At 36.7% G+C, this 24,213-nt stretch overlaps 2 protein-coding genes across 4 annotated transcripts in view; one reads left to right on the forward strand and one right to left on the reverse strand.

Moving 5' to 3' along the window:
* Window positions 1-1,096: 1,096 nt before the first annotated feature.
* Window positions 1,097-11,901, forward strand: LOC145779841 (uncharacterized). Of its 2 annotated transcripts, XM_082591498.1 has the most exons (15): window positions 1,097-1,266; window positions 2,240-2,276; window positions 2,513-2,595; window positions 3,246-3,376; window positions 4,467-4,576; window positions 5,461-5,535; window positions 6,416-6,499; window positions 7,332-7,456; window positions 8,747-8,845; window positions 9,264-9,375; window positions 9,512-9,613; window positions 9,871-10,033; window positions 10,121-10,311; window positions 10,576-10,689; window positions 11,615-11,901. In XM_082591498.1, exons 1-15 carry the CDS (start codon window positions 1,235-1,237, stop codon window positions 11,687-11,689), a joined length of 1,533 nt encoding a protein of 510 aa, XP_082447624.1. In that variant the 5' UTR covers window positions 1,097-1,234; the 3' UTR covers window positions 11,690-11,901. The 2 variants fall into 2 exon arrangements, with proteins under 2 accessions (XP_082447624.1, XP_082447625.1); XM_082591499.1 differs by lacking the exon at window positions 6,416-6,499 and having other exon boundaries at window positions 11,615-11,899.
* The window catches only part of LOC145779840 (F-BAR and double SH3 domains protein 2-like), a 32,136-nt gene continuing 19,665 nt past the window's right edge, over window positions 11,743-24,213 (reverse strand). For both annotated transcript variants that reach the window (XM_082591496.1, XM_082591497.1), the window contains exons 4-15: window positions 21,176-21,320; window positions 20,770-20,906; window positions 19,529-19,592; window positions 18,008-18,136; window positions 16,868-16,990; window positions 16,101-16,261; window positions 15,549-15,642; window positions 15,021-15,464; window positions 14,472-14,769; window positions 12,795-13,006; window positions 12,160-12,411; window positions 11,743-12,059 (exon numbers count right to left, since the gene is read on the reverse strand). In XM_082591496.1, the coding sequence (XP_082447622.1) occupies window positions 11,994-12,059; window positions 12,160-12,411; window positions 12,795-13,006; window positions 14,472-14,769; window positions 15,021-15,464; window positions 15,549-15,642; window positions 16,101-16,261; window positions 16,868-16,990; window positions 18,008-18,136; window positions 19,529-19,592; window positions 20,770-20,906; window positions 21,176-21,320 (2,125 nt within the window). In that variant the 3' untranslated portion in view covers window positions 11,743-11,993. The remainder of the gene's footprint in view (window positions 12,060-12,159; window positions 12,412-12,794; window positions 13,007-14,471; window positions 14,770-15,020; window positions 15,465-15,548; window positions 15,643-16,100; window positions 16,262-16,867; window positions 16,991-18,007; window positions 18,137-19,528; window positions 19,593-20,769; window positions 20,907-21,175; window positions 21,321-24,213) is intronic.

The raw sequence follows: 24,213 nt of genomic DNA on the forward strand, positions 1-24,213 counted from the left end.
GTGAGGTCTTAGACTACTCACAAGCGTTACGAGTAATTCTAGCCACGAAAACAGTAATTTTCAAGTTAAAATAGACGTGATAAAAATAATAAGAAGTTAAACCTAGAATTCAGTCATTATATTTTGCATAGTTTTTGCTAAGGTAAGCACTGCTTTCCTTGCTTTCCCTCACCGATCGTCACTGAAGGTTTATAATAACTATATAGGCTAATAAGGATATAATAACCTATCAAGGTTTTGTGAGTCCGAGGATAAAGATTCAAAATTAACCGACCAATTAATTAATCGTAAAATTCTTTATGCACAAAGTTAAGGTCCTAGATATGATTTTTTGGCTTTTGCACACTTGCAATCTTTTTATCGCCACGTCCGCTACAATAGCTCAGTTGGTTAACGCGTCACTTCTAGAACAAAGAAGCTTCAAGACCAAGCGGCGCTGGTTCGACTCTCTGGGTGTGCGCTTGAGCAACGCACGTCAAGGACTGCTCTCCATTCAGCGGCATCTAATGGATAGAATAGTTCCTCAGCAACAAGACTTCAACAATCGGAAACTTCACTCTGTCAATCTTGGTGACCGGGCCTGCGTCAGTGATTCAAAGCCTCTACAAGTAGGCTATGCGAAACTACTAGGATGAAGCTCTGCAAGAAGCTTTCCCAGTCCGAGGATAAGTTAAAGATTCAATCAATCTATTGGAAAAATAATTGAATGTTATTTTGCTTGATCAAAAAAATGAAATATCTTCTGACAGGTGTCAAACCCACAACAATGCTTGATATGAACGACTCGGTTACATGTCTTGTAATTATTTTGTTGTTATTTTGTTATTTTGTTTGAAAAACTATTTTGCTTTAATCTTCTAGCTTCTTCACTTAACTATCATACTGTATTGGCTGTGTTGTACATGCAACTGTGTGATTTTTGTTCTTTTTTATGTAAATTTTTGCTATTGCTATTACTTTTCTAACGTATTTTTAGGAGAAAATTTAGGGCGTTGGTGTAATTCTAGTTGAAATGGTGTAATTTGGAGGTTGAAATCGTGTAGTGAGCAAACTGAGTCTGGCAACACTGTTTTAGAGCTTTCTCAGTAACAAATTAACAACTTTTGAAAAAGCGACTTTTGTTCGGAACAAGAAAAAATTAATTTGTTTGGTATTTTAACTGTATTGTTGGTTGTGTAGTAAATTATCTTCAACATACCGAAAGTGTGCTGGTATAGTACGACGGTATTTCACTATGTCTAATTTTGCAATTGGGGAATTTGTATGGTAAGTTCAGTTCAATTTTTATTTTATTGTACAGTAAGTGATTTTATTTTCAACTTTGGGGACCAGTCATCATTTAAAATATGTTGTACAGGAGAATTTGCATAAAGTACATGCATATATAACAGGTATCTGGTGGGCTTGTTTGTGTAGGTTTACACGACCCGTGTTTGTTTTATTTGAACTCTTTTTTTACAGATTTATTATGGATAAGTTTTCCAGTCTCTTTGAGGCTACCTTGTATATAACTCATTTACGTACATATTTACAACTGCTGTTGCCATATGACAAAAAGGCATTATTTTTACAGTCAGCATATAGAAAATGGGAGCTGGTATACAAGTCCCCCCCCCCCCCCCCCTGGTAACTCATGACAAAGACAGGACTCGGCCAAACATATAGGGTGAAACTACTTTATCGTTGCTTTACTGTTCACACACTTCAATCCACATGTTTTGGTCAATTCCTTTTTGTCATGAGTTACCAAGCGGGGAGACTTGTATACCAGATCCAGAAAATGTGGCAATTGCTTTTTTATTTGAAAATGCTTTATGAATAACTTACGATGCATATGGTAAGAGCAGGAGAGCCAGTGGGGTGTGCCAAAGGTATTTTTTGTATTTGACAGACATTGCGTGTTCTACAATTGATGAAAATTATTTGACAGTCCTTGACTTGTAAGTTTTAAGCTGCTCGTGATTTTATTTCTTCTCTTCTCTCTTTTTTCCTCTCACACTTGACGTATGTCTCGCTTTCGTTTTTAACGGTTCATGCTGGAGGTAACCTACCGGCTTGCAGTCTGGTCTTTGTTCCATTTCCTCAAAAACATAAAGGAGATGAAACAGATATTTTAAAAGTTTTTCACTGCAAGATTCAAAGGCCTACAACTTTAATGCAAATATTCATAAAAAAATCAAATTTTGTATTTACAATTGAATAAGATGTGCATTCTAATTTACCTGTTTATTATTTGCAGGGCAAAGATGACAGGTTATCCATACTGGCCAGCAAAAGTGAGACTTTAGTTTTCTTTGCATGAACATCAATTGTTGTTTTGATGTGATACAAATATCTGTTTACAATTATATAATTATTTATTTGGTTTTAGATACAATTGTAGACTTTATATGAGTATCATATAAAAAATTAATTATAGGTTTTCTTTATACAGTATGTTTGAGATAATGCTTATGTCAAATCTTTCACTGTGTATTGCAACACATATACTTATTCATTTTGCTTTTTTTAGGTTGTTAAGCCCAGCAAAGGTGTGAAAAAGCCGAGCACGAAATCAGAGACGTTCTTTATTAAATTTTATGGAACTGGTGACTAGTAAGTATCTTCGGATCATATGCCAAATTACTAAGCCACTGAATACCTTGCATAGAAATTTGGCCAACTGGTGTAAATATCAGTTTGTATGAATTAGTTGTAAGGCCTACAGCTTGTTCCTCAATCAACTTAAAATTTTGACTACATCTAGTTAGGTTATCCAGATATAGATAATTTTGTGGACTATTGATTATTATTAGTGTTAACAAATAACAACCCTTGTTGCTCAATAAATGTGCCAATAAACATCTTTTGTTCGATATCCTGAAATTTATGTTGCATCTTGTGGCATCTAGACATTTTTAAACTAAGAGCATATGCCAGATCGTGATAATGAACTTTAAGATGTGGCACAATGGTGTACTAAATTTTTTAAAAGCTTTCACATGTTTTTAAGAAGCAGTAGCGAAGTAGTTATACTATATTCTCTTACAAGCGTACTCTCAGAGTGTCACCCTTTCATATACTTTTGGTGCTAAAAATAGGCTATTCATGTATTTTCACATATTTTAGCTATTTCATAAAATCTTTCCATACTAATTGTAAATGCAGGATTGGCTTCTGTATAACGTTTTTGTGTAATCTCAGTTCATATTTCAATGTTTCACTCAATTCATTTGAACAAACATCTCACTGATTTGCCATCACAGCGCTTGGACCAAAGCAGATCTCATTCACAAATATGAAGAAAACAAAGAAAAGTATTCACAAGCAAGCAAAAGGTCGATATTTATTGATGCTGTAAAGAGCATCGAGGAGGCAGTGCAGAGACAGAAGGAAGGTGTGCATTATTGTTGTTTTGTAATGATAAGATTAGAGATGTGAGTTGTTTTTTTAAAACAAAAATAAAAATAAATCGTTTTTTTTTTTGCACCAACAATCTGTTTAAAATTGAAATGTTGGAACAAAATTTGTACTTTTGCTTCCCTGAAAGATTTTTTCTGAAATAATTAAATCATCAATAAGTTACCATTTACCAAAATACAATTCTGTCTTTAAACTTTTCATTAAAATCTCCTTTTGGCTTCACCGATGATCCAAAAGGATTCGTAGTGTGATAAAATAATCAAAAAAAGTATAGCGTATCACACTAAAATTGGAAAATTCAAGTCTGTTACATTTAAATTAAAAGCAGTTGAATTTGCCAAGGTACTGTCTACTTTTTTTATCAATAAGTTAACATGTATCCGTTGACTAAACTTAGAATCACCGATTAGACTTTGAAAAACATTATAATATGCTATAAAATAGGCTATGTAAACGATGCAATCAAAGAAATAAACGAAGTGATAAAAGAAATTAAGACAGGCAACCAAGGAGGTTGGCTGTTAACATGATAACCGCTGGGTCCGAACAGTCCTCATCTTCGATGGCACTTGAAGTTGAGTGGTCCATTGGTATCATTTGCTCTGCATGTGACCACACTTCTGACTTACAGAACTTGTCAAAACTGCAGCAAACTAAATTATAATAAGTTATTAAGCAGCTGTAATTCAACACTTTCTTTTGCAGTTTTTTGTTATGATAAATAAAAACAATTGTTACTTGATAAAAAATGTATGAAACGATAGGAAATACAGGTAGTACAAAAAAACGAAAAAACACACAATTAAATAAAACGGATAAAAAAAACGATCAAAAAAGCGACGACTAAAAAGCCGTTTTTAACTATCTCTAGGTAAGATTAGAGATTTACGTATTGTAATCCCAAGGTGTGATCAGGCAAACACCTTGGAGAGTTGTATTGTAAGGTTATAATATACACATTTTATTATCAAAAACAATAAAAACTATTAATACAACAAAAAATATTTGATTTACATTTTATTATCAGTACTTCACATAAACCTGCAAAGTTTTTTGCTTTTTAGGCAAACCGTCTGATGCTGAAGATGGAGCATCATCAGATGTTGATTCTGATGAAAGCGACGATCAGCCCTTGGCCACAAAGGCAAAGACTTGTAGAACAGGTCCAACTGATGTAAGACATTTGCGATTTTATAGCCTTATGTTGTGGAATAGATAAAGCTTGATAAGTTATAGAGCTAACCATGCTGGTTTAAATTGAAAAACTGTCTATTTTTTGTGTAGCATATGCTGTACTTTGTACTGGATACCCTCCCTGTGATCAAAACATCTAATTGTGGCACCTGAAATGTTTTTTGATAATCAAGTTAATTTTATTTGTAATAAAACTTGTGTGTCTGCACTCTGCAATTGCAACAAAGTCGGTGCAAACACTGTGTCAAGTTTGGCCATCATTCTTAAGCTTGTAACATAAAATATGTTTTACTTCAATTCATGCTACTATTTGCCTGCAACTAAACTAATTTATTAGTTGTTGCCGATGCAATAATAATATAATAATTTATTTGCATCAGACAAAGCTGTCCATATCCAAAACAAAACAACAAAATAATACACAAACTGCAAATGCACAAATAACGAACAACAACAACGAAATAACATCAAAAAATAACAAAATAATACACAAACTGCAAATGCACAAAATCTCAATAAATAGGCTATCTACTGTTACAAGTTTACAGACAATGGTACGGTAGCGTTACAAGTTAGAAGAACTGAAAGTATTGAGAACGATAAAAACAATCAGATGACATGGCAGCCATCAAAACTAGTTAATAGCATACATAGAATTATTATAATGAAGACGGTAATTTGATATACGATGGCAATCAGACCTCATCAGGGAGGCAACAATAGAGTTAGACGATACTTCGCATCTTCCAACAAAAGAAAAAACATATTTACATGAAAACATTAATAAATCAAGCTTGTGGTATCAACCTCACGAGTTTGGTTATTGTGTTGCTGGCCTCCATATGATTTACCTTTATGTTGCAGTCCGTTACTTCGCCACTACCCCCTATGAAGAAAAGAAGGAAAATTGCACAGAGACCTTTACCTACCAGAGAAGAAGTGAGTGGTCCTAGCATGTATGTTAACGGCAGAAGTCAGCTTTGATTGTAGAACTGATTTTCCTGGTGTAACTTCAAAATGCAGAAACGTTCAACATGTGCAGGTTTTTTTTTGCTTTCTTACTTCAGTTGTTCAAGTTTAACTGATTTGTTCTATTCGTTATCGGATTATGTACCGTTCAGTGCTATTTCAACACCACTCCAAAATAAGGGGATCGCAGTTCGACATGTCATTTGCTTTCTTGGCAATTTACGCATGATTGTTGTAGCTACAGTATTGTGGATGAGAGACAATTTTCTTGAATGGAAAAAGTGGTATAGCTATAAAATTAGGTTAAACTGGAATTGGTTTTACAAGAATCAGAAGCATCAAATTTCTATTTGCTTCCGAGTATATGTTTAGTAGCAAAACTAACAAAATAAACTTATGCAAGAGTATAATGATAATCCAAAATTTATTTCACACCGCATTTTTGAAAGTTTTGGTTTGAACAAAATGTCATCATTTTAATTCTAAGTTTCCGCAAACCTGGAGCTTTTAAACTTTTGTTTAACAGCTTTCAATTGTATTGGATTTACATAAAATATGTTTTCAATCTTGGATAGAAAGTCGACACCTTTGATGATTACGTTAAGTCGAGTTTCATCTCTTCTATATCAAAAGTTACAATAACATATAAAAAGGTATATATGACCGGTTTGATTCCATTTCACGCCAATGCAGGGGCTACTATGCACAACTGCACACCCTGTTTTTATCTATACGGAGGTTTTAAAACAATTTTTCAATTTCCACAGAAGCTTTTTTCAGCCCACCCTTTTTCAGTATTTATTACTTGACTTGGTTAGGTCAAACGTTTGTTAACATGCGTCATGTTTAGTTAACTCTGAAGCATCAGAACATGTCTCACTATCTTCTTACTCAAACCACGCTTTCATCAACTACCTCACAATCTATTAGATCAGTGAGTACCTGTAAAACCTTGCTTCAGCGTCACTGTATCGAGATTATGCAAGAACTTTTTACATGGTGAATATTTTTCACTATACCCGAGGAAAGTGCCGTTGTTTGGACTTGGTCTTTTGCATAACTAGTATGTATAGAGTATACAACATTTTTGCTTTTATTCTTGTGGCGAGACTTCTGCCCAACCATTTTTAAGGAATATAGGGTTTGTAAATTGAAATATTTTTTCCTACTTACAAAACTTGCCTGTATTATTGATGCTTGTTGTCACTTTATCAGCACTTTTTTTTTGTCGTATCCAGGCTTACACACGGTGGTTAAAGATTTAGATTAAGTGGACGGGAAGGCAAGGAAGCCAATCTTCGTGTCCACCTTCAGGCATGCCTTTAGGTGTCCTGCCAAAGACACTGCCGCATGCTCTTGAGCGGTGTCGAACCGGCGCCCTTTCGATTGCCGTTCCAGGGTTCTCACCACTCGGCTATGCAGCCGACATAATATCAGCACTGAATTACGTTTATTGTGAAAATGGGAAACTCCGTACGTAGGAAAAGCGCATATTTAACATCGACACAACAGATTTTGTTTCGCTTTGATTTTAAGTTGCTGCATCAACAATTTTGTTTCGATCAAAACGTTTCGTATGGCCCTGTTGATCGTAGCCGCTTGGTGGTTCAATATTCGGTAACTTGACGGAAGTCATACGTATCGTGTAGCATACGAACTGCATTACCACTCACGCCTTGATTCATTATTACAAAAAAATGCGCTTGGAATCTTGAGTTAATGCGGATGTTAAGCGCTAAGAGCCCAAATTATTTTTTTCCATGCAGATACCCACGGCTGAAGATCAGCAGCCATCTTCAATACCTCATTCACGGCTATCTCCCGATACAACTGCAGATGCCGACAGCACCACTAACATCATCACCAGAGACATAATTCCCACTGATAAAAAGTAAGTACCGTACTTTATGTTATGATATAACTTAACGTTGTCATTTTCATGGCGTCATTGGTCATGGATCGGGATTGGGTAACTAGTTTTAATGAAAAAGACGATTTTTTTTAGTTTGTGAGCAATCTTTTAACCCATGTATAAGACTAATATGCAACCCTTCTTATAGATAATTTACAAAATTCTTGACAGTCCGGGTCTGTCCTTAAATACCTTACCAACAAAACAATAATTCCACTTCCCGAAAATGACTCAACAGAGTATTTAGTTTTTGTAGGGTACACACATGTGCAATACCAGTATTGTTATCTTTGGAACGTAATGTCCTGGTCATTTTTTCTAAGTTTTTCCGAATAGACCAAGGGTTTGAAGGTGGTCCCATACTTTATTCAAGTGTTGGGTATGAGAAGATAAGGTTCTCATTGTACTAAGCCTTCGGCACTAACGAGAGTAGGGTGGACAGTTTCTTTCTCTCGGCTGCCTTTCCTGCATCAATTATGCCCACCCAATTTATTACACCCTAGGTGGAGGTGAGTGGTGTTTTCAACAACCAGCTGAAGCCGGGAGTCAGACCAAGGGTATCAACCTCAAATTGCTCTGAGCGCCAAATGAACACTTGTGAATCAAGCCGAAGGCCGCAATAGGCCTACACAATAAGAAATCAATAATCAAAATAACAACACAGTTAAAACGCAATAAAAATGGTAGTAAGAACATATAAAGAACGTTAGATTGCAAGAAAAAGTAGTAAAAACAAAGAGATGGAAAAACATTGTACGAACGCAGAAGAACTTAAATGAAACGACGGACCTGGGGAGTAAAAATCTAGCAATCAACTTTCGAAAGCTCGGAAAAACTAAACTCTTGAAGAACTGACTTCAGCAAATACCAAGGTTACTGTTGTGATAAGGACACTATAAGTGAATAGGCAATGCGATTGTGATGTAACAATACGAGTTTCTCGCAAGCAATAAAATGGCGCGACTGTAATGCTAAAAGGTCTTGTAAAGTTTGATGGGGATTTTCAGCTTTTTTGAGCAATTTTAAAGTGAATTTTATCTTTCTAAATTTATAGAAAAAATGTGTACCGTACTCTAATTATTTCAAAGTTTAAAAATGCATCGCTGGCCGCGTGTTTGAAAGCCTTGATACAGACCGACGAAATATTGAATCAGCAAAGTTTATAGTCGACTAAGTTTTTTGTTATTTTTATGGATACCCGTAACCACCTTCATTTGTTGTTTTAACCGATGAAACATTAAATTCAACTTATGTTTTTGCTTTTTACAGAATCGGGTTTCTAGGTCTAGGAATTATGGGAGTTCCGATGGCTTTCAACCTTCTCAAAGTCGGCCATGACGTCACTGTGTGGAATAGAAATCAACAAAGGTGGTGTTTGTCTTTTTGGCATTTCTCTTTTCTCCAGATGCAACCAATCTTTGCCTAGCCAAAGAAAAGCTATATTTCTTTTGAGTACAGTGTGTGAGTCTGTCACAGCAGACAACTGCTTTGGTAGCGATTTAATTCCACTTTTAGTAAACGTGAAAACATGGAATTGGAGACACTTTAAAAGTGCCTTTTAACCATACCAATTTTCGTCACCCAAATTTTCTTAGTCTAATGGGTAAGGTTACGTGGACAGCTATATGGTAACATAGTAGGTCCATGTTTGTGTGTGGCTTCAATCAAGTTTCTAGCATTTCTGTTATCGATGAGATCCTCCAGCTATCCCACGTTTTGTCTTCTAGAAGTTCCAATGATTTGAGCTCGAACTAAATTTATGCTAAGCAATTCTTTTAACAATCAGGTGCAAAGCGTTGGTAGAAGCCGGTGCGAAGCAGGGCATATCACCTGTCGATGTTGTGCAACAATGTGATATCACATTTTCGTGCGTTTCTGATTCAGATGCTGTCAGAGATGTAAGTTTGCAAACGTTTTTGATAAGAATGAAATTAATCAATGGCTTCCCCTAATTACTGTGGAATGCAATACGTTTTATAAAAAACAGCTCTCTAGCTGAATTATTTATAAACATACTTTTTGTTGAATTTCTAGCTGGTGGTGGGAAACAGCGGCGTATTACAAGGCATTTGTGCTGGAAAGGGTTACGTTGAAATGTCAACAGTGGACACAGAAACCATCACAGAAATATCTGAAGTACGTTCTGATAAATGAATCCATTTGCCGATGCCTTGACAATGTACACTTGCTGTGTGATCAAACTCTTCCATTTAGCAAACAGACCTAAAGTTTTATTGGTATTTTAAAGTATGATTGTTTAAGGAAGTTTGAGACATCACAAAATCTGATAGCTCGAATATGTTTAAATGAAGAGTTTGTGCGGTAAAATAAGTGAAATTTTATTTGGTATTACACGTTGGAAATCTTGCTGTTTACAGGCATATTTATTTAAGGCTATTACCATGCGTGGAGGGAGATTTTTAGAAGCGCCTGTATCAGGGAATAAGAAATCTGCGGAACTCGGAAAAATATTGATTTTAGCTGCTGGTGACAGATCTCTTTACATGGATGCTCATTCTTGCTTTGAAGCAATGGGAAAGAAAACTTTTTTTCTTGGTAGGTAATGGTTCATTCGCAATTCTAAATGCTGCCAGTCTTTGTCAGTCCTGCCCATAGAAGACGATTGGTACTTATTGCTTCCAGGTGAGCTTGGAAGTGGAAGTCATACCAAACTAATTGTGAACATGCTTATGGGAACATTCATGACGTCGTTAGCCGAAGGCTTGTCATTGGCGGAGAAAGCCGGTCTTGACCAGTACATGCTACTTGACGTTCTTAATCTCAGTGATCTTTCTTGCGCTTTGGTTAAAACAAAAGGAGCGGCCATATTGGAGGTAGGAAAGTGTTTAATGTTTGTGCACTGCTAGAATTCTCATAAGCGAACCACAAATTTATAAATTTGTGTATGGTACGACAAAGGTGTGAATCTTGAAATATTGTATGACGCCCTGTGTGTGGAGGATCAAATTTATCTTTTTCCATGTCTTCACAGGTTGATCTAATGTACCGCAGTGTTTTACATAATCAATCTAGTTTGATCCAGATGAAAAATATTTTAATCGTGTTCAACAAGTCGCTAAATAGATTAAATTTCTTAGGGCCATTTCCCGGCGAATTTTCCACTAAAGCATCAACAGAAAGACATGCAGCTCAGTTTACAAATGGGTGAAACTCTGGAACAGCCGCTACATGTCGCTGGCGCTGCAAACGAGGTAGGCTAGGATAAGATTGATCGGTTTTATCTTTATCCTCGAACTGGGAAAGCTTCTTTGAGAGCTTAACCCTGGTAGTTCGCATACTTGTAGAGGCCTTGAACCAATGACGCAGGCCCGATTGCGAATCTTTTCCCATGAACTTTCTGTCTCATTTACATCTTTCGGTAAGTGTAGCCATTATTGGTTACTGCATGCGGTAAATTTATCTGTCGGTTACTTCGCATAGAATTTGTATTACATCCTGTAAATGCAAACATTGGCATGTTTGGTTCAGTGGTTTCGTTTTGTGCCTAATGTTCGTGAGAACAACGGTTCGACGCCCATCGAAGTCATTTTTTTTCTTTAAATTTATTTTTGCGGTACACAAAAGTTTTTCAAAAAACGTAGGGCTAGAGTTAATTCTTAATCAATTCGGAAAATCTTACTTTTAGAGTGACCTGAATCAATTTCTTAACTTTTTTAAACTTGACGACTAGGTGTGTCTTCAGGCTTCGTTTTTTTTTTTCAAGTTCACTGTTTAGATTTGGACCTGGAGGGCAAAAATAGGCTGCTGACTATGAAAATCGCACGAAAAAAATGAATCGGTAAAAACAGTTACCGCGCGCGGCAACTGGTACTGGTAGGCCTAACACTTATAGAAATAGGCTATGCAAATGAAACAGAAGGTTCATGAAGAAAAAAGTTTTGCGACCCCGTCACCGAGTGTGTTCAGATTGGACACGTGTGTTTTTTACTGATACATAACTTCTACATTCTACAAATTAAACTATGTAGAATGTTTTCCCGCACCCTATTGTCTAAAGTAAACTCTATAAATCACAAAATTGAACATTTTATCTTCGCCTTCTAGCTTGCATTTCACACATTGGTGATCCATACCGAACAGTGCGTCGCCTAATCATTCTGAATTTTATATTTTCAGCTGTTCAAAAGGACGAAGGCGATCGGATTTGGTGATCGTGACATGTCGTGCGTATACAGAGCAGTCAATCCCTGACAAAATTACAATCATGTTTTTCAACTTCTGTACCCGCTCCAAGAGAATGCAAATCAATCGTGATGTCACTTTAATATGCGGTGATGCAAGCTGAAATTTTCTTTTGTTGAAATACAAAGAAATTGAATTTCGCAGTAAATTATTTTACACGATATGAAAAGTACCCAACCAAGACAAAATATGAAAGAGTAATCTACAAGGCACAAAGTAACAACCAATACTGCACAACTTGAACCGTACACATAATTAAATACACAGCATAGTAAAAAAATGGGATGGAAATGTCTCCTGCATATTGAAGTCATCACCTATATTCGTCGAATCGGTAAAATGATGATGGTCGCTGGGGAGGGGCGGGGGCAGACCGGTGCTGAAAATGGAACAGGGTGTAAACTTAAGTTAGTGCCGCAATAAAGTCTTGACTACTTGGTAATATTACGATCAAAGGAAAAACGCGATTCTGTACTCACAGGTTTCACTTTCAGTTGGGGGCTCATTGATGGCGAGGGAGCGGATTTGGCCCTTTCATGGTGAACCTCGTACGTTCGCAAAATAGAATTCCCATTGACGGCTGTGTTGGCTTCATATGTGCCTCCCCAAGATGTATTTCGGGGCAATCCCAAATTAGGACGTTTCGTTGTTCCATCAGTGGGTGGTGGTGGGGGTCGTATGCTTGGGGGAGGAGGGGTACACGTCGGTGATTCGTCGTTGGAATTATCATCCTAAACATGCGGTTTGTTTCAATGTAAGTTAATGACAGAACTACACTACAGTAAACGACGAAATAAAGCACAATCAAGATATGAGCGTCAGAAGTAAGCCTAGTGCATTCATACCGTTTGTTTTCACAAAAATTATACCGGCTACGGTATGAAAGGAATGATGTGGAAACAAAACAATTCTTGTCCTGTATGAGGTCTATGCATTCTGATAAACAAATGTTATAGGCTACTGCGTGCTTTGCACCGCGTGTATAAAAATCAGGTGCGATACACTACTTTACAATAAAGGTTAACCAATAGAACCATTCAAATTGACACTTTAAGCATGATGCCATTCTTGAAGAGATGCATCATAACATTTTTAAGAAATGTATAGTGTATACCAGTGTTGAATTTGCTTGGTTGACTTGGGCATCGAATGCTTCCACGACCAAGCCTGGAAAGACACCGACATTTCCATTCAGCTCGCCTTTCCACCAGCCATCGTCGACACCACCGTCATCTTTTGTCAGCACATTAATAATCGCACCCTCCGGAAAAGACAGTTCCTCTTCAGTGCAAGCTTCATATTCGTAGATAGCTTTGGCAAGACAAACTGTACAAGAAATAAATTCATGTTTTAAACGATTGTAACGAAAAATAATGACGTCTTATGAGGTCATGGCGCGAGATAATTCCAAGCATTTGCTTTGTTATGCTGAATCATTGCAGGAGTATTGAGGCCTACTGACTAAATGCGAAAGCTAGCCGAATTTAAAGATAATGTAAAAAATCAGACCACATTTTAAAGCATTGGCTACGATCGTGACTATTGGAAATATTGAACATGTTTCTGTCATCAAGTGGCAAGATTGATCGGCATCAAAGTGTTCGTGCAGCTCGCACTGCAGTCTGTTTCTTTCAGAGCCGTTTCAGCCATTAACTGGGCTAATTATCCCCAGTTTCTGGTCATGTATAAAAATAAATTCTTCATCTCACGAAGTGCGTTGCACATGTAAACGAATATGGTGTGATGATCAAACATTCCAGTCAGCAAATCAGTCCTTATTTATATGGTTTCAACGCCTGACATTGAAAATGACGTCTTTTACAGACGCCGTGTGATATTGCAAAGTATGAGACGACGACGAAATATCGGACTGAGACGTTCACACAAACGAATATGCTTTAGTAGTCTGCAGAAGTTGAACCCATGCAAAATGGGACCGATTTGCGAGCGTTGAAACGATAACAATTGGTTATGGGACGTAGGCCATCAATGCAATTACTATAAATTGCAGTAGACTGTGTTCATGAGTCACACAGTACTTCGCTTAACCGTTTTTCCACACACCGCTCACATTGAAAGGTTTATTTTTGTTGCTACTTTACTTACTTTATTTTAAAAGTGGGTGGGGAGAATGTTAATTTTCTAAGATAAGATATTTCGTAAGATATAATTTTTGATATTAAATTAACTTAGTAATATATTAATTTTCTAGGATCTTATACTAGAAAATTAACATTCCCCCACCCACTTTTAGAATAAAGTGAGAAAAGTAGCAACAAAAATAAACCTTTCAATAAGTCATTGCTAATCTTCAACGACTTACAATACACAGATCATTCGCTTCAGAATAAGTAAGGTTCCAGTTTCACAGAATGTTTGATAAGATTCCCTACTGGTAAGCTTAAAATGTTCCAAAGTATAAGCAGAATTGCTGGAATACTGTTGGCTAATTGAAAATATCCACAGTAGGATTGTTCAATTATTCTTTTATTCGTACTGATTTCATCATTTATATAATAGAAATTCGCTTAAAAGTTTTAAACAACTTCACAACAATGCAAAAGAATCATTCCTGGAATTCTATTCGAGGTAAACGAAGCCTAACAACAGTATGGCCGTAAACGACCTTTGGTAAGCCCCAACCAACAACGTGAGATGACATCAAAACATTAATTAAATAGTTCACCAGATAAAAGCATTTTAAACTTCGACACATTAAAAAATCTAAGGTTCACTTTCAGATTATTTAACATTCCTGATGGAAAGTAATGAACCGAAAACAGGAACTTACTTCCATGTTGAACAGGGGCATTGGTTTCACGAGCTGGATCAACATTATTAGTTTCTGCACCGTGTAGGGATGTTGTAGATGACGAATCCAAAGAACTAAGGTAATCCTCTCCTGGAGGTTGAGCGTAGTGGTGGTGGGACACATTTGATGAGTTCACGGGGAATTCGAGATAATATTCCGGGACGTAACCGACTTTTCCGTTCTCATCTTTCGCCTTCACCCACTGGTCTAAGTCCCCGTCTTCAATCACTTCTATTTGAGCACCGACTTCTATGGTTAGTTCGTCAGCACGTGCTGCCTGAAATTGACAATGCTATGATGTCGGAGGGAAGCCGAAAACAAGAAGCTCCAAAGAAAAGTGTACACTGTACAGTCAGAAAACTAAGAGTGTGTAAGAGAAATATACATACACGAGAAATAAACACATTGCACATATGTCCAGTGATCACTGCACATGCACAACTACAGTATGTCCAATAATCACTTTTACTTTGGTCTAAATATGAATGCAAGTTTCGAGTAAGCAACAAACTATCGAGCGCAAATTACCTGGTAAGCATAATTGACAGTACAAGTGACAGGGTAAGTCCGGCTATGATCGCTGGATGGGATGGATAAGTTATCTTTCTCTATTTCAATGGGGTCTTCGTCGAACGTTTCTTCAAAATCATCGCCGGAATCTTCTATAAAACTGTTTTCATCCGCACTGGCAATGAAACTTCCTCCGTTCACGCGAGGAACCTCACTACTGGGTGTACGAGATTTCCTTCTGGACGAAAAACCACCAGAAACTGATAGCGTTGCTGCAGTTTCCTTGGCAATCTGAGCTTGTGCGCTTTCCACCCAAGTGTCAACATCCACGTTGGCTGAACGCAGCAAAGCTAGTCGTGCTTCGCCTTGCGCGCGACAAGTCTCTAGTTTCCTCATGTCTTGTTTGCACTTTTCCAATCGCACTTCGGTTTCTTGTGCAGTGACATCCGATCGCTCACGGTTCTAGAAGAGTGAATACAAAGCAGGGTGAGTACAGAAATAAAACAACAAGTGGGAAGTTTTTCAAGAGTATTTAAAGCCACCCACCTGTGTGTTCTTCGACGTTAAAGTTTCTAAGCCTTCTCGAATTTTGCGGAGTCGAATTAATATTTTAGCGTCTCTTTCAACGCGATATGTCCATCTGGAAAAAGAGTATTTTGTGTTTAGAATAAGGTTAGACTAACAACTCCATTAGACTAAGTGGTAGCCTAACTGAAATATATAAGCAAGTTATCACACGTTTGATTTTGAGTGTATCAAAAGTTTCTTATAGTTTACAGACTAAGTTTCTAATTAAAATGCTACAAAAGGTACAAAAATTTGTCCCTAAAATTCCATGACACGTCATCGCAAGTCAGGCTTGCTGGACTCGATCGACGTGAAAAAAACGTCTTCAACTATTATAACCAAAAAGATAGAGAAAATATTCATTATAACTTAAAAGGTGTTTTTACACACGTTGACATTAAATTTCCGTGCAGAACTAACATGGGCCTCGTTCAATGCAGCCATTCTTTAAAGTTAGGTTTGTCAACGCCAGAAAAATCGAAAGATATCAATGTTAGATTTATCTAGTGGGCTGTGAATCCAACATCTTACTTTCTTGCCTCCCTGTTAAGAGAGTTGTCGTTTCCGGGTTGCTCTTCGATCAGTTCGCCTCCGTGTTTGTCTTCACCACAAGCCTCGAACTCATATCGAGAGCTCCCTTCAAAAATGGGATTTTCTCTTAAAAAACATTGGGTGTTGTATTCGCGAGATATCTGAAAAAATAAAGAAAAGATGAAAAACAAAATTAATAACGTGGCCACTTCAAACGGTTATGCTTCCAACCAAGCTAGAAAGCGTTTAAACGCAAAATACTACTAATACACATGACTTTTCAGCGTTTATGCTGCGTAATCAACTTGGCAGTAGCAAGAAATGGAATGAAACTGTTTACCAGACGTATGATATATAGTTCCGTTCCGTAATACGCTCTTCTGGTGTAAAACAAGCTAAACTATCACAAAGTGTTTCGGAATAAATGCAGATTACTATCCGAAACCCCGAAACACTTTGGGATAGTTTAACATATTTTACACCAGAAGAGCGTATCAGTCATGTTATTGAATTTACAGTTGCAAACATTAATTTCATTCCGTAACAAAAAACGATAGAAAAAACATAACTGGTAGTTTTTTCGAAGTTAATCACCGCAAAAAATAAACCAAAGAACAACAAACTGGTACCCCAACCGCATTGATTTAATGTCTGCAGACGTTGAATCAATGTAAAAACAACCAATTTTGCTAGTTGGAAAACAACTGCCATAAGACTTCGACCAAGACGTAACGTCAGTGTCATTCTAAGAAATCGTGCTATCTTACATGTGTGATTTGTTGCGAAGGATATACGAAGGCTTCTTCAGTGGCCCGGCAACCATCAAGTTCGTACTGGCTCAATAACGTCAGATATTCTTGAAACTTGCTGAATATGTTGCCATCCAAAACCTTTAAATTAATCATTCACTAGATATTGAAGACAGACCAGAATATACCAAGGAAGCTAAATCATGCTTTTGCACACTTCAGTAGTCTACCAAGACGGAATGAACAACATGTCACACAAAAGGTTTATGCCAACACTGCATGTTACGGAAGTAGGTATTGCATGGTACAATGTTAAAAAGCATTTTACATTGTGAATTTACTGATATACATGAAAATACAGCTCCATCAGCCTTAACAAGCAACGTATACACAACTGTGCAATGTGCGTGTGTTAAACTGTACAGGCCCAATTTTCATACGCGTATTTTGAGCTCGTGTATCCTTTGAATGGTGAATTACAACAAATACGATATAACTATGAGGCCTGACAGGACTTATTAACGAACACTTTCTATTTGATGCAACGGTACAACACAGGAAGTAATAAAGATGGAATGAGGAGCAGTTCGGGAAATGACAGGTAAATTCTAAGGACCATGTAAGAGCCATACCAATACCCTTCAGGCGTACTAAGTTGGCTAAGCGTAGTTTAATTTAAACGTATTTTCAACAATTGGTGACATGCTACCACCAATGTCATTATACAGTAGATTTAATTAGCTGGTTCTGGGTACAGTAGTGCTCTTAGTATTTTCTACTATAACCTAGATAGCAAAATCCGTCATTTCTAGATTGCTTCAACGTTCTAGATTCAACGTCTGCAGACGTTGAATCTATGCAAAAATGACGGATTTTGCTGTCAGGGAAAGTATGTTCGGTTTGTGCGATGTCATACTGAACATAATAATCACCCCTATTTACTCATGCTCGTATTATTATTACGTATGCGTCAACACGAAAGCAAAGCTAAAGCGATGATGCAATATCACAACATTACTGCATTGGACACATAACAAAAGTACAGTTTTGCTAATCAGCGAGCAAATGTGCTACACAAATCATTCAAACTTATTCCTCATTTAAGAAAAGTACTTAATCACCCAAAAAAGGCAATCCAGAAACCATCACTTCACTCACTCGCATTGCTTCAGGCATGTCCACGTAGTGGTATCTCCGCTGATGTGAATTGGCGGCGCTTAGCATCAATATATATTCGTTTCTGGCTATCGTTGAGGCTTTGTTGCTTTCATCGCATTTTAATTGAAGCTGAAACGACAAGGCGGCGACTAAGTAAACAAAATATCTGCACAGCCAACCGCATAAATAATTTGTTGAAGATAAATCGGTAAAAAACAATAACAGCCTATCAGAGCTGTCATTTCAATAGACAGCTGGCTTTGCTTAGCCAGTTTTGCGAACAGCAACACATTCAATACGTATGCATATCACTTTAGGTATTTCTGTCGTTCCAGATGACGAATCATTCATTCATCACATGATGCAAATCCAGGTAATGGTCAGCTAAAAATAAGTTGCCAATGTTGAAAAATATCAGGTGACTTACACTTTTATATCAAGAAATTGTTCGTTGTCGTGCACAGTCTGACCACCTCACGAATATAGTCACGTGATGTAAATTAAAGGCAACATCGTCACAAAGAAAGGGTGTGTCGCCACAATCGTGCTCAAAGCCACGCCCACAACAAAGTTAAAAGTAAACATTCATAACCAAGACACTGGAAATGGTTCGAATAAAGTGATAAAAATAAGCAACGCTTCTATCTATGATCGCAAAATAGTTTTAAAAAAATGCTATGAAAGGAACTGACAAAGCATATCATTCAATCCAGACTATGATTTCAAAAGGTGATTTTAACTGTCGTTAGTAACACTCTATTAATAGTATTCGTGCCTGTGTAGACATACTACATCAGTGGAAAACTACTAAATGTTGAATTTTATGAGAAAATCTTACAAAAAAATATTGAATGTTTTGCGCCAACGCTAGAATAAGCTATAAGAACGGCCACTGTGTACAAATCGCCAATGTCATAGTGTGCTTAGGTAGACAATAACTTACTTTATAGTTTATACCAAACAAGAAACATCAAAAATAGATTTACAAGCCTTCATTAAATATTCAATTTTGCTTCTCAAATGTAAACATTTGACTAAGTTTCAGTCGCACCACGAACTGCTAACTAACAACTTTCTTTTCTAATCTTTGAAGCACAAGATTAAAAAACAAAATAAAGTAAACAAAGTCTGAAAACTAGTCACAAGCTGAATGCATAGATTCAATGACAAACAAGCCATAAAGCTTGTGGGATTCAGTTGGGTCGGTAAGTAGCTATGAAGCACATTGTTTTTACAACGAACATATTTTTGTACCACGCAATAATTGATATGCAGTAAGAACTTTGCAATGGGACTTCCGAAAGCTCTTTATATGAACAAAATCTCAATTACCCACCAGGCCATATTGAAATAGTAATGTTGTTGAAACATATTTTTATCAACAAGGATTATATTAGAGTATTTTTTCAGATGCAAGTTATTACTTCATGAAACGAGAAGGTATTAGTTTCCAAGTACCTATGAAAACCTAGTATTTATGAAAGCGAGATTTACTGTTGTTTTACATATTCTTCTGCTCACCTTTTGAAAAGCCTTTTCAAGACCTGCTTTCGACTTGAAGATGCTGGTTTGGTTTTTCCGTAATCTAAAGCACACATTTATAGTGAAGTACAATATGTAATAAGTTGCAATACAACGACTCTTAACAATTCTGAACAAATGTGGAGTCGCTTCTTTGCAATTTGCACAGTTTTTCAGGAAAAAAATTGAAGGAGCAAATTTTGTAATTAATTTCCAATGTAAATGTTTTATAGAAGAAATTTAAATAAAATTTTAAGTCCAAAAATTTGTAACTCATTAGACACTTTGTTGTGACGTGTCAAACGACACAAAAATACAAAATTCATAGTTGCAAAACTCAAAACATATAGCGTCCAAAAAAATCCCTTTTGTATCCTTCACGGTAAGATCCTATTCGTGTAATACTAATAGCCGCATTATTCGCATTCCTTTTAACATATCTGATGTTGTACCCAGCTAGCATAATCCGTACTTTTAACCCGCGTTTTAATTAAGAGATATAGTTTCTCAGTAAACTATGCCTACCACCCACACTTCCGAAAGTGCACGCCACACATTACAAAACTACAGTGTAGAAAAGTAACGAAAACGATTGGTGAACTCAATTCAAAACATTCATCAGTGTTTTTCTAGTGGCCGAATGGTGACTATTTTTCGAAGATTTTAAAGTTTGCGCAAACTGTTTTTCTTTCTGTTTTCGAAACAAAATTAACAAGACTTGCCAATCATAGGAACATAAAACGTCAAGTTTCACCAATACGAAATGCTGTGAGATTCTGTTTCCTTCAAATTGGCCTCCACCATGCTGCCAAATGCTAGAAACTGGCCTGACGTCACCTTAATGGTTATTACGAAACTTGACACGGAGTCACGGACTACAGTTACAAAGTTTCGTATTTATAGCTTTAGTGGGCTGAAAAAATGTATGCGTTGTAAAAATAGCTCACATTGTTCCCCTGTCTTTGTTAAATCAAGGAGCTATGAAAGATCCCCCAGATGATCAGCCTGTGCTTATCCCAAAAAGGGAATTTTTAACTGAGATCGTTGCACAAATCAGACAAATTTGATTCAAGCGATAACCACCATTTCAGAAATGTTAATTGCACTTTTGTGGTAAAGCCAACTTTTTAATGATGAAAAGGCTTTGGTATGCAATGAATACAAGCACAGTTTATTTTACTTACAACAGTATTTTAATTTAAGATTGAATAAAAATTTTCCAAGGACATAGCAGCACAAACCTGTCATCAACGTCTTGGTATTTATCTCGTGCCATAGTCGCAATTTGTTCCAACTCAAAGTATTTCTTCTTTGCCTTTGTCAATTCTTTTATGGTTTCCGTCGTTTCATTGTGTAAAGTATTGAGAAGTTCTTGGCACTGGAAATAATGAACTTCAAATTACGGGACGTTAAATGATTTAGCATACGTATATTATACACATTATACAGTAAGCTAGTGAAAAGACGTAAAGTCTGACACATCTAAGAATCCCCTGTGGGTGAAGAACAAGGGCAACAGGAATTACATTGCTCTGCACGAGACATCTCTAATCTCTATTTATGAAGTACTTTCGGTACATGTTTCACTAAAAGATGTAAAAATGGTAAATCACACAATGAAAACAAAATCAGCAGCCAGGTTCTTACTTTCTTAAGCTGCATATCTTTCTGAGTTCTGCAATACTTGGCCGCTTCGTAAATATTGTTTTTGTAATTTTCTGCTCCAGATATTCTTGCTTGAGCAGTTTTTTCAGTTGCATCTAGAACTGATTTCCAAACTGCCAAGACGTGCCTGTAAACACAAACACAGGAACAGTAAATTCTAAGCTTCTGACAAACATGATGTAGCAACTGCCGATGCTTCGCTTTACAAATTACAAAATGATAACTTTTTGTGAGAATGGTAAACTACAGCAACTACACAACTGAAAACGGAAAATAATTGTGCGTATTTTGATACCCAATCAACAAATCCCATTGAGTAACTCAACTGGAAACGTAAAATATATACGTCATGGCGGTTTGTAAACCGTTTGGTTGGTTCACAATCACATCAACAAAAACATGAATCACAGTTTCGACCTAACATGCATGCAAATAGGCTAGTGCAGACAAAACTGTTTATCAAGCAGGCAATTTTGAAACTAATTTTGAAAAGCATATAGGCCTACGTCTACGTGAAGGGGCAATGGGGCATGCTTTTAGAAACGCTTTTTATTCATTTTTTCTTCAAGTTAATCCAACCACATGTGGTTCAGAGAACATGTTGCGTTCTAACTAGCCTATTGGAGTGCGTTCCATAGAATGTAGCAAAACTTTAACAAAAAGAAAAGCTATTCATGAGATAAATATAGTTGCTCACAATAAAAACATAATGACAAGAAAACGAGTGCGTTGGAAAAACACGATTTCTCTGATCACAAGAACCACGTGTTACAAAATTGTCAACTTGGCCATACAGTATCACGAATTTTACACTCCATCTCACATGGCGTCTGACCCAGCCGGCAACAACTAAATCATACCAAGGTGGCTTGAGTAGCCTACCACGCGTTACGGCTTCGCGTTAATGATCATGAAACTATCGCAAAGGTGTGACGAAGCACTTTCACCGCATCTTATCTCAGCCAATAATTTACATTGGTTCAACGTCTGCAGATGTTGAATCTGTGTAAAAAGGACTGATTTAATGGTTAGGATGGCGCTTAACACAGGCGCACCCAATAATTGCATGCAAGGCCATGAAGTGCGTGGTTTAGCGGTTGGCTAAGCGAGTGGCAATTTGGCAACTGAGCCGTAACGAAAACAATTGATATAAATTCCATTCTTTCATCAGGAACCAATGATCCAGCTAAAACAAGACTACTGCTACTGCCGCTACAAAAAGCAAGCAACTCAGTTCAATTGTTTTCATTTCTGATCATCTCAGCAAAAACAATACACAAGTCAACATAGCAAAGGTGAAGAAAAAGGTAGAAGCGAAAAAAACGCGAACGCTAAAACGTGCTTGAGACCGAAATTAATAAGTTATTAAGTTGAAATTTGGTACGATCGCAACATCTTCAGAAAATTTTAAGAAAAAAAAGGATATAATATAGCTTTGGTAGAGAGGTATATACTTTTTAAAAACCATAGACAGACAATCGATAACAACTTAATAATATTGAATTGCATAATTCAAAATTAATACAGAAATGAAACAGATACATAATTTCAAACGTTTTCGGCAAAACTTTCTGCCCTCTTCAGGAAAATATCTTAATTCATCTAAACAAAACAAAATTATTCGTGAAATGTTAATAATAAATGACTGAAATTCAATAAAACTGCACTGACCTGCGTACAAGCAACAACTGACGAACAAACACAAAAGGTGGTAGCAATCTGTCATAATTATGCGGGAGTGTGGTCATGAGACAAGATAGTGAGCGGACAACATAACATAAAATAAACGTAAGCTAATACAAATTCAACAAAAAAGATGCCCCTTTAGCGAATAATTGTTTGTTGAGCCTGGGGTTGTGCTGCTTTATTTGGAGTGCCGCAGAAAGTTTTGCCGAAAACGTTTGAAATTATGTATCTGTTTCATTTCTGTATTAATTTTGAATTATGCAATTCAATGTTATTAAAAGGATATAAAATAAAGAAAAAGTTACAAACAAAAATAAAAACAACAACATTCATTCAGGCAATAGCTTTATTCACCCCATAAGCTGTAGCGATTTGTATAATGAGTTACCGCTTTACTGCTTTACCGCTTTACGCGTTAGACTAAAATAAATTATTATTTCTCATTGACAAGGTTGGAATAATAATCATGTACATTTGCAAAACAAAATCAACAAATACCGCAGTGTCTCACAAAGACAAGTTGAGTAATTATCCTCCTTTTCCGCAAGTCTATATTTCCTGGCGCTAAGAACATTGAACATGTTTTATTCCTCTACTCTACATGATTTTTTTACCTTTGCGAGTGGTAATCTAACAAATGGAGCAATTTGGTGATTTCACTTTGCAATGACAACCCAATAAACTGGACCTGGTCAAAACCACAGTTTCAATCAAGGGAGCAAGTCTTTTAGGCGCAGGCAGTTAGGCGCGCACTCTGTGGCGTTTGGATATTTAGGTACGGAGCACTTTGGCTGTGTGGCGCCCGTTCATTTAGGTGCTACTCCTAGTAAGGTCTGCAGATTGTATCAGCTTGGCAGGTAGGGCAATGCTTTTCACACAAAATGTTATATTATATTGAACAAAAAAATATGTCATGGCTTCCGTGAGTGAAGCTGCTTAAACCGGCAATGCTTTTAACACAAAATGTTATATTGAACAGAAAAATATATTGTGTTTTAATGCGGGTGTTCGGCATTTATTTGTTGCTAGTCCAGGTTTGCGTCGGCGAAAGATTTATCAATAAATTATTCAAGTTTCCGAACATGACTAAGTTAACTTTTAGTGAGTTAAATAATGACTACACAAAACATCAGTAAAAAATATACCGTAGCCTATATTCAAGGAAGCGGGAAGTAAGCTTGAGTGAAGAGTAACTTAGTTTTCCGTCAAAACCCCGACTAGGTTTAATAACGAGCAAAGTCGCACGATTATGCTTGCAACTTGTAGCCAGGGTTCTATGCCCTATAGAAATGTATTCATGTAGTAGAGCGTTGTTTCATACGTACTCGCCACAC

Source organism: Aplidium turbinatum, chromosome 11 (assembly GCF_918807975.1).
Source record: "Aplidium turbinatum chromosome 11, kaAplTurb1.1, whole genome shotgun sequence".
In the NCBI taxonomy this organism is placed as follows: domain Eukaryota; kingdom Metazoa; phylum Chordata; class Ascidiacea; order Aplousobranchia; family Polyclinidae; genus Aplidium; species Aplidium turbinatum.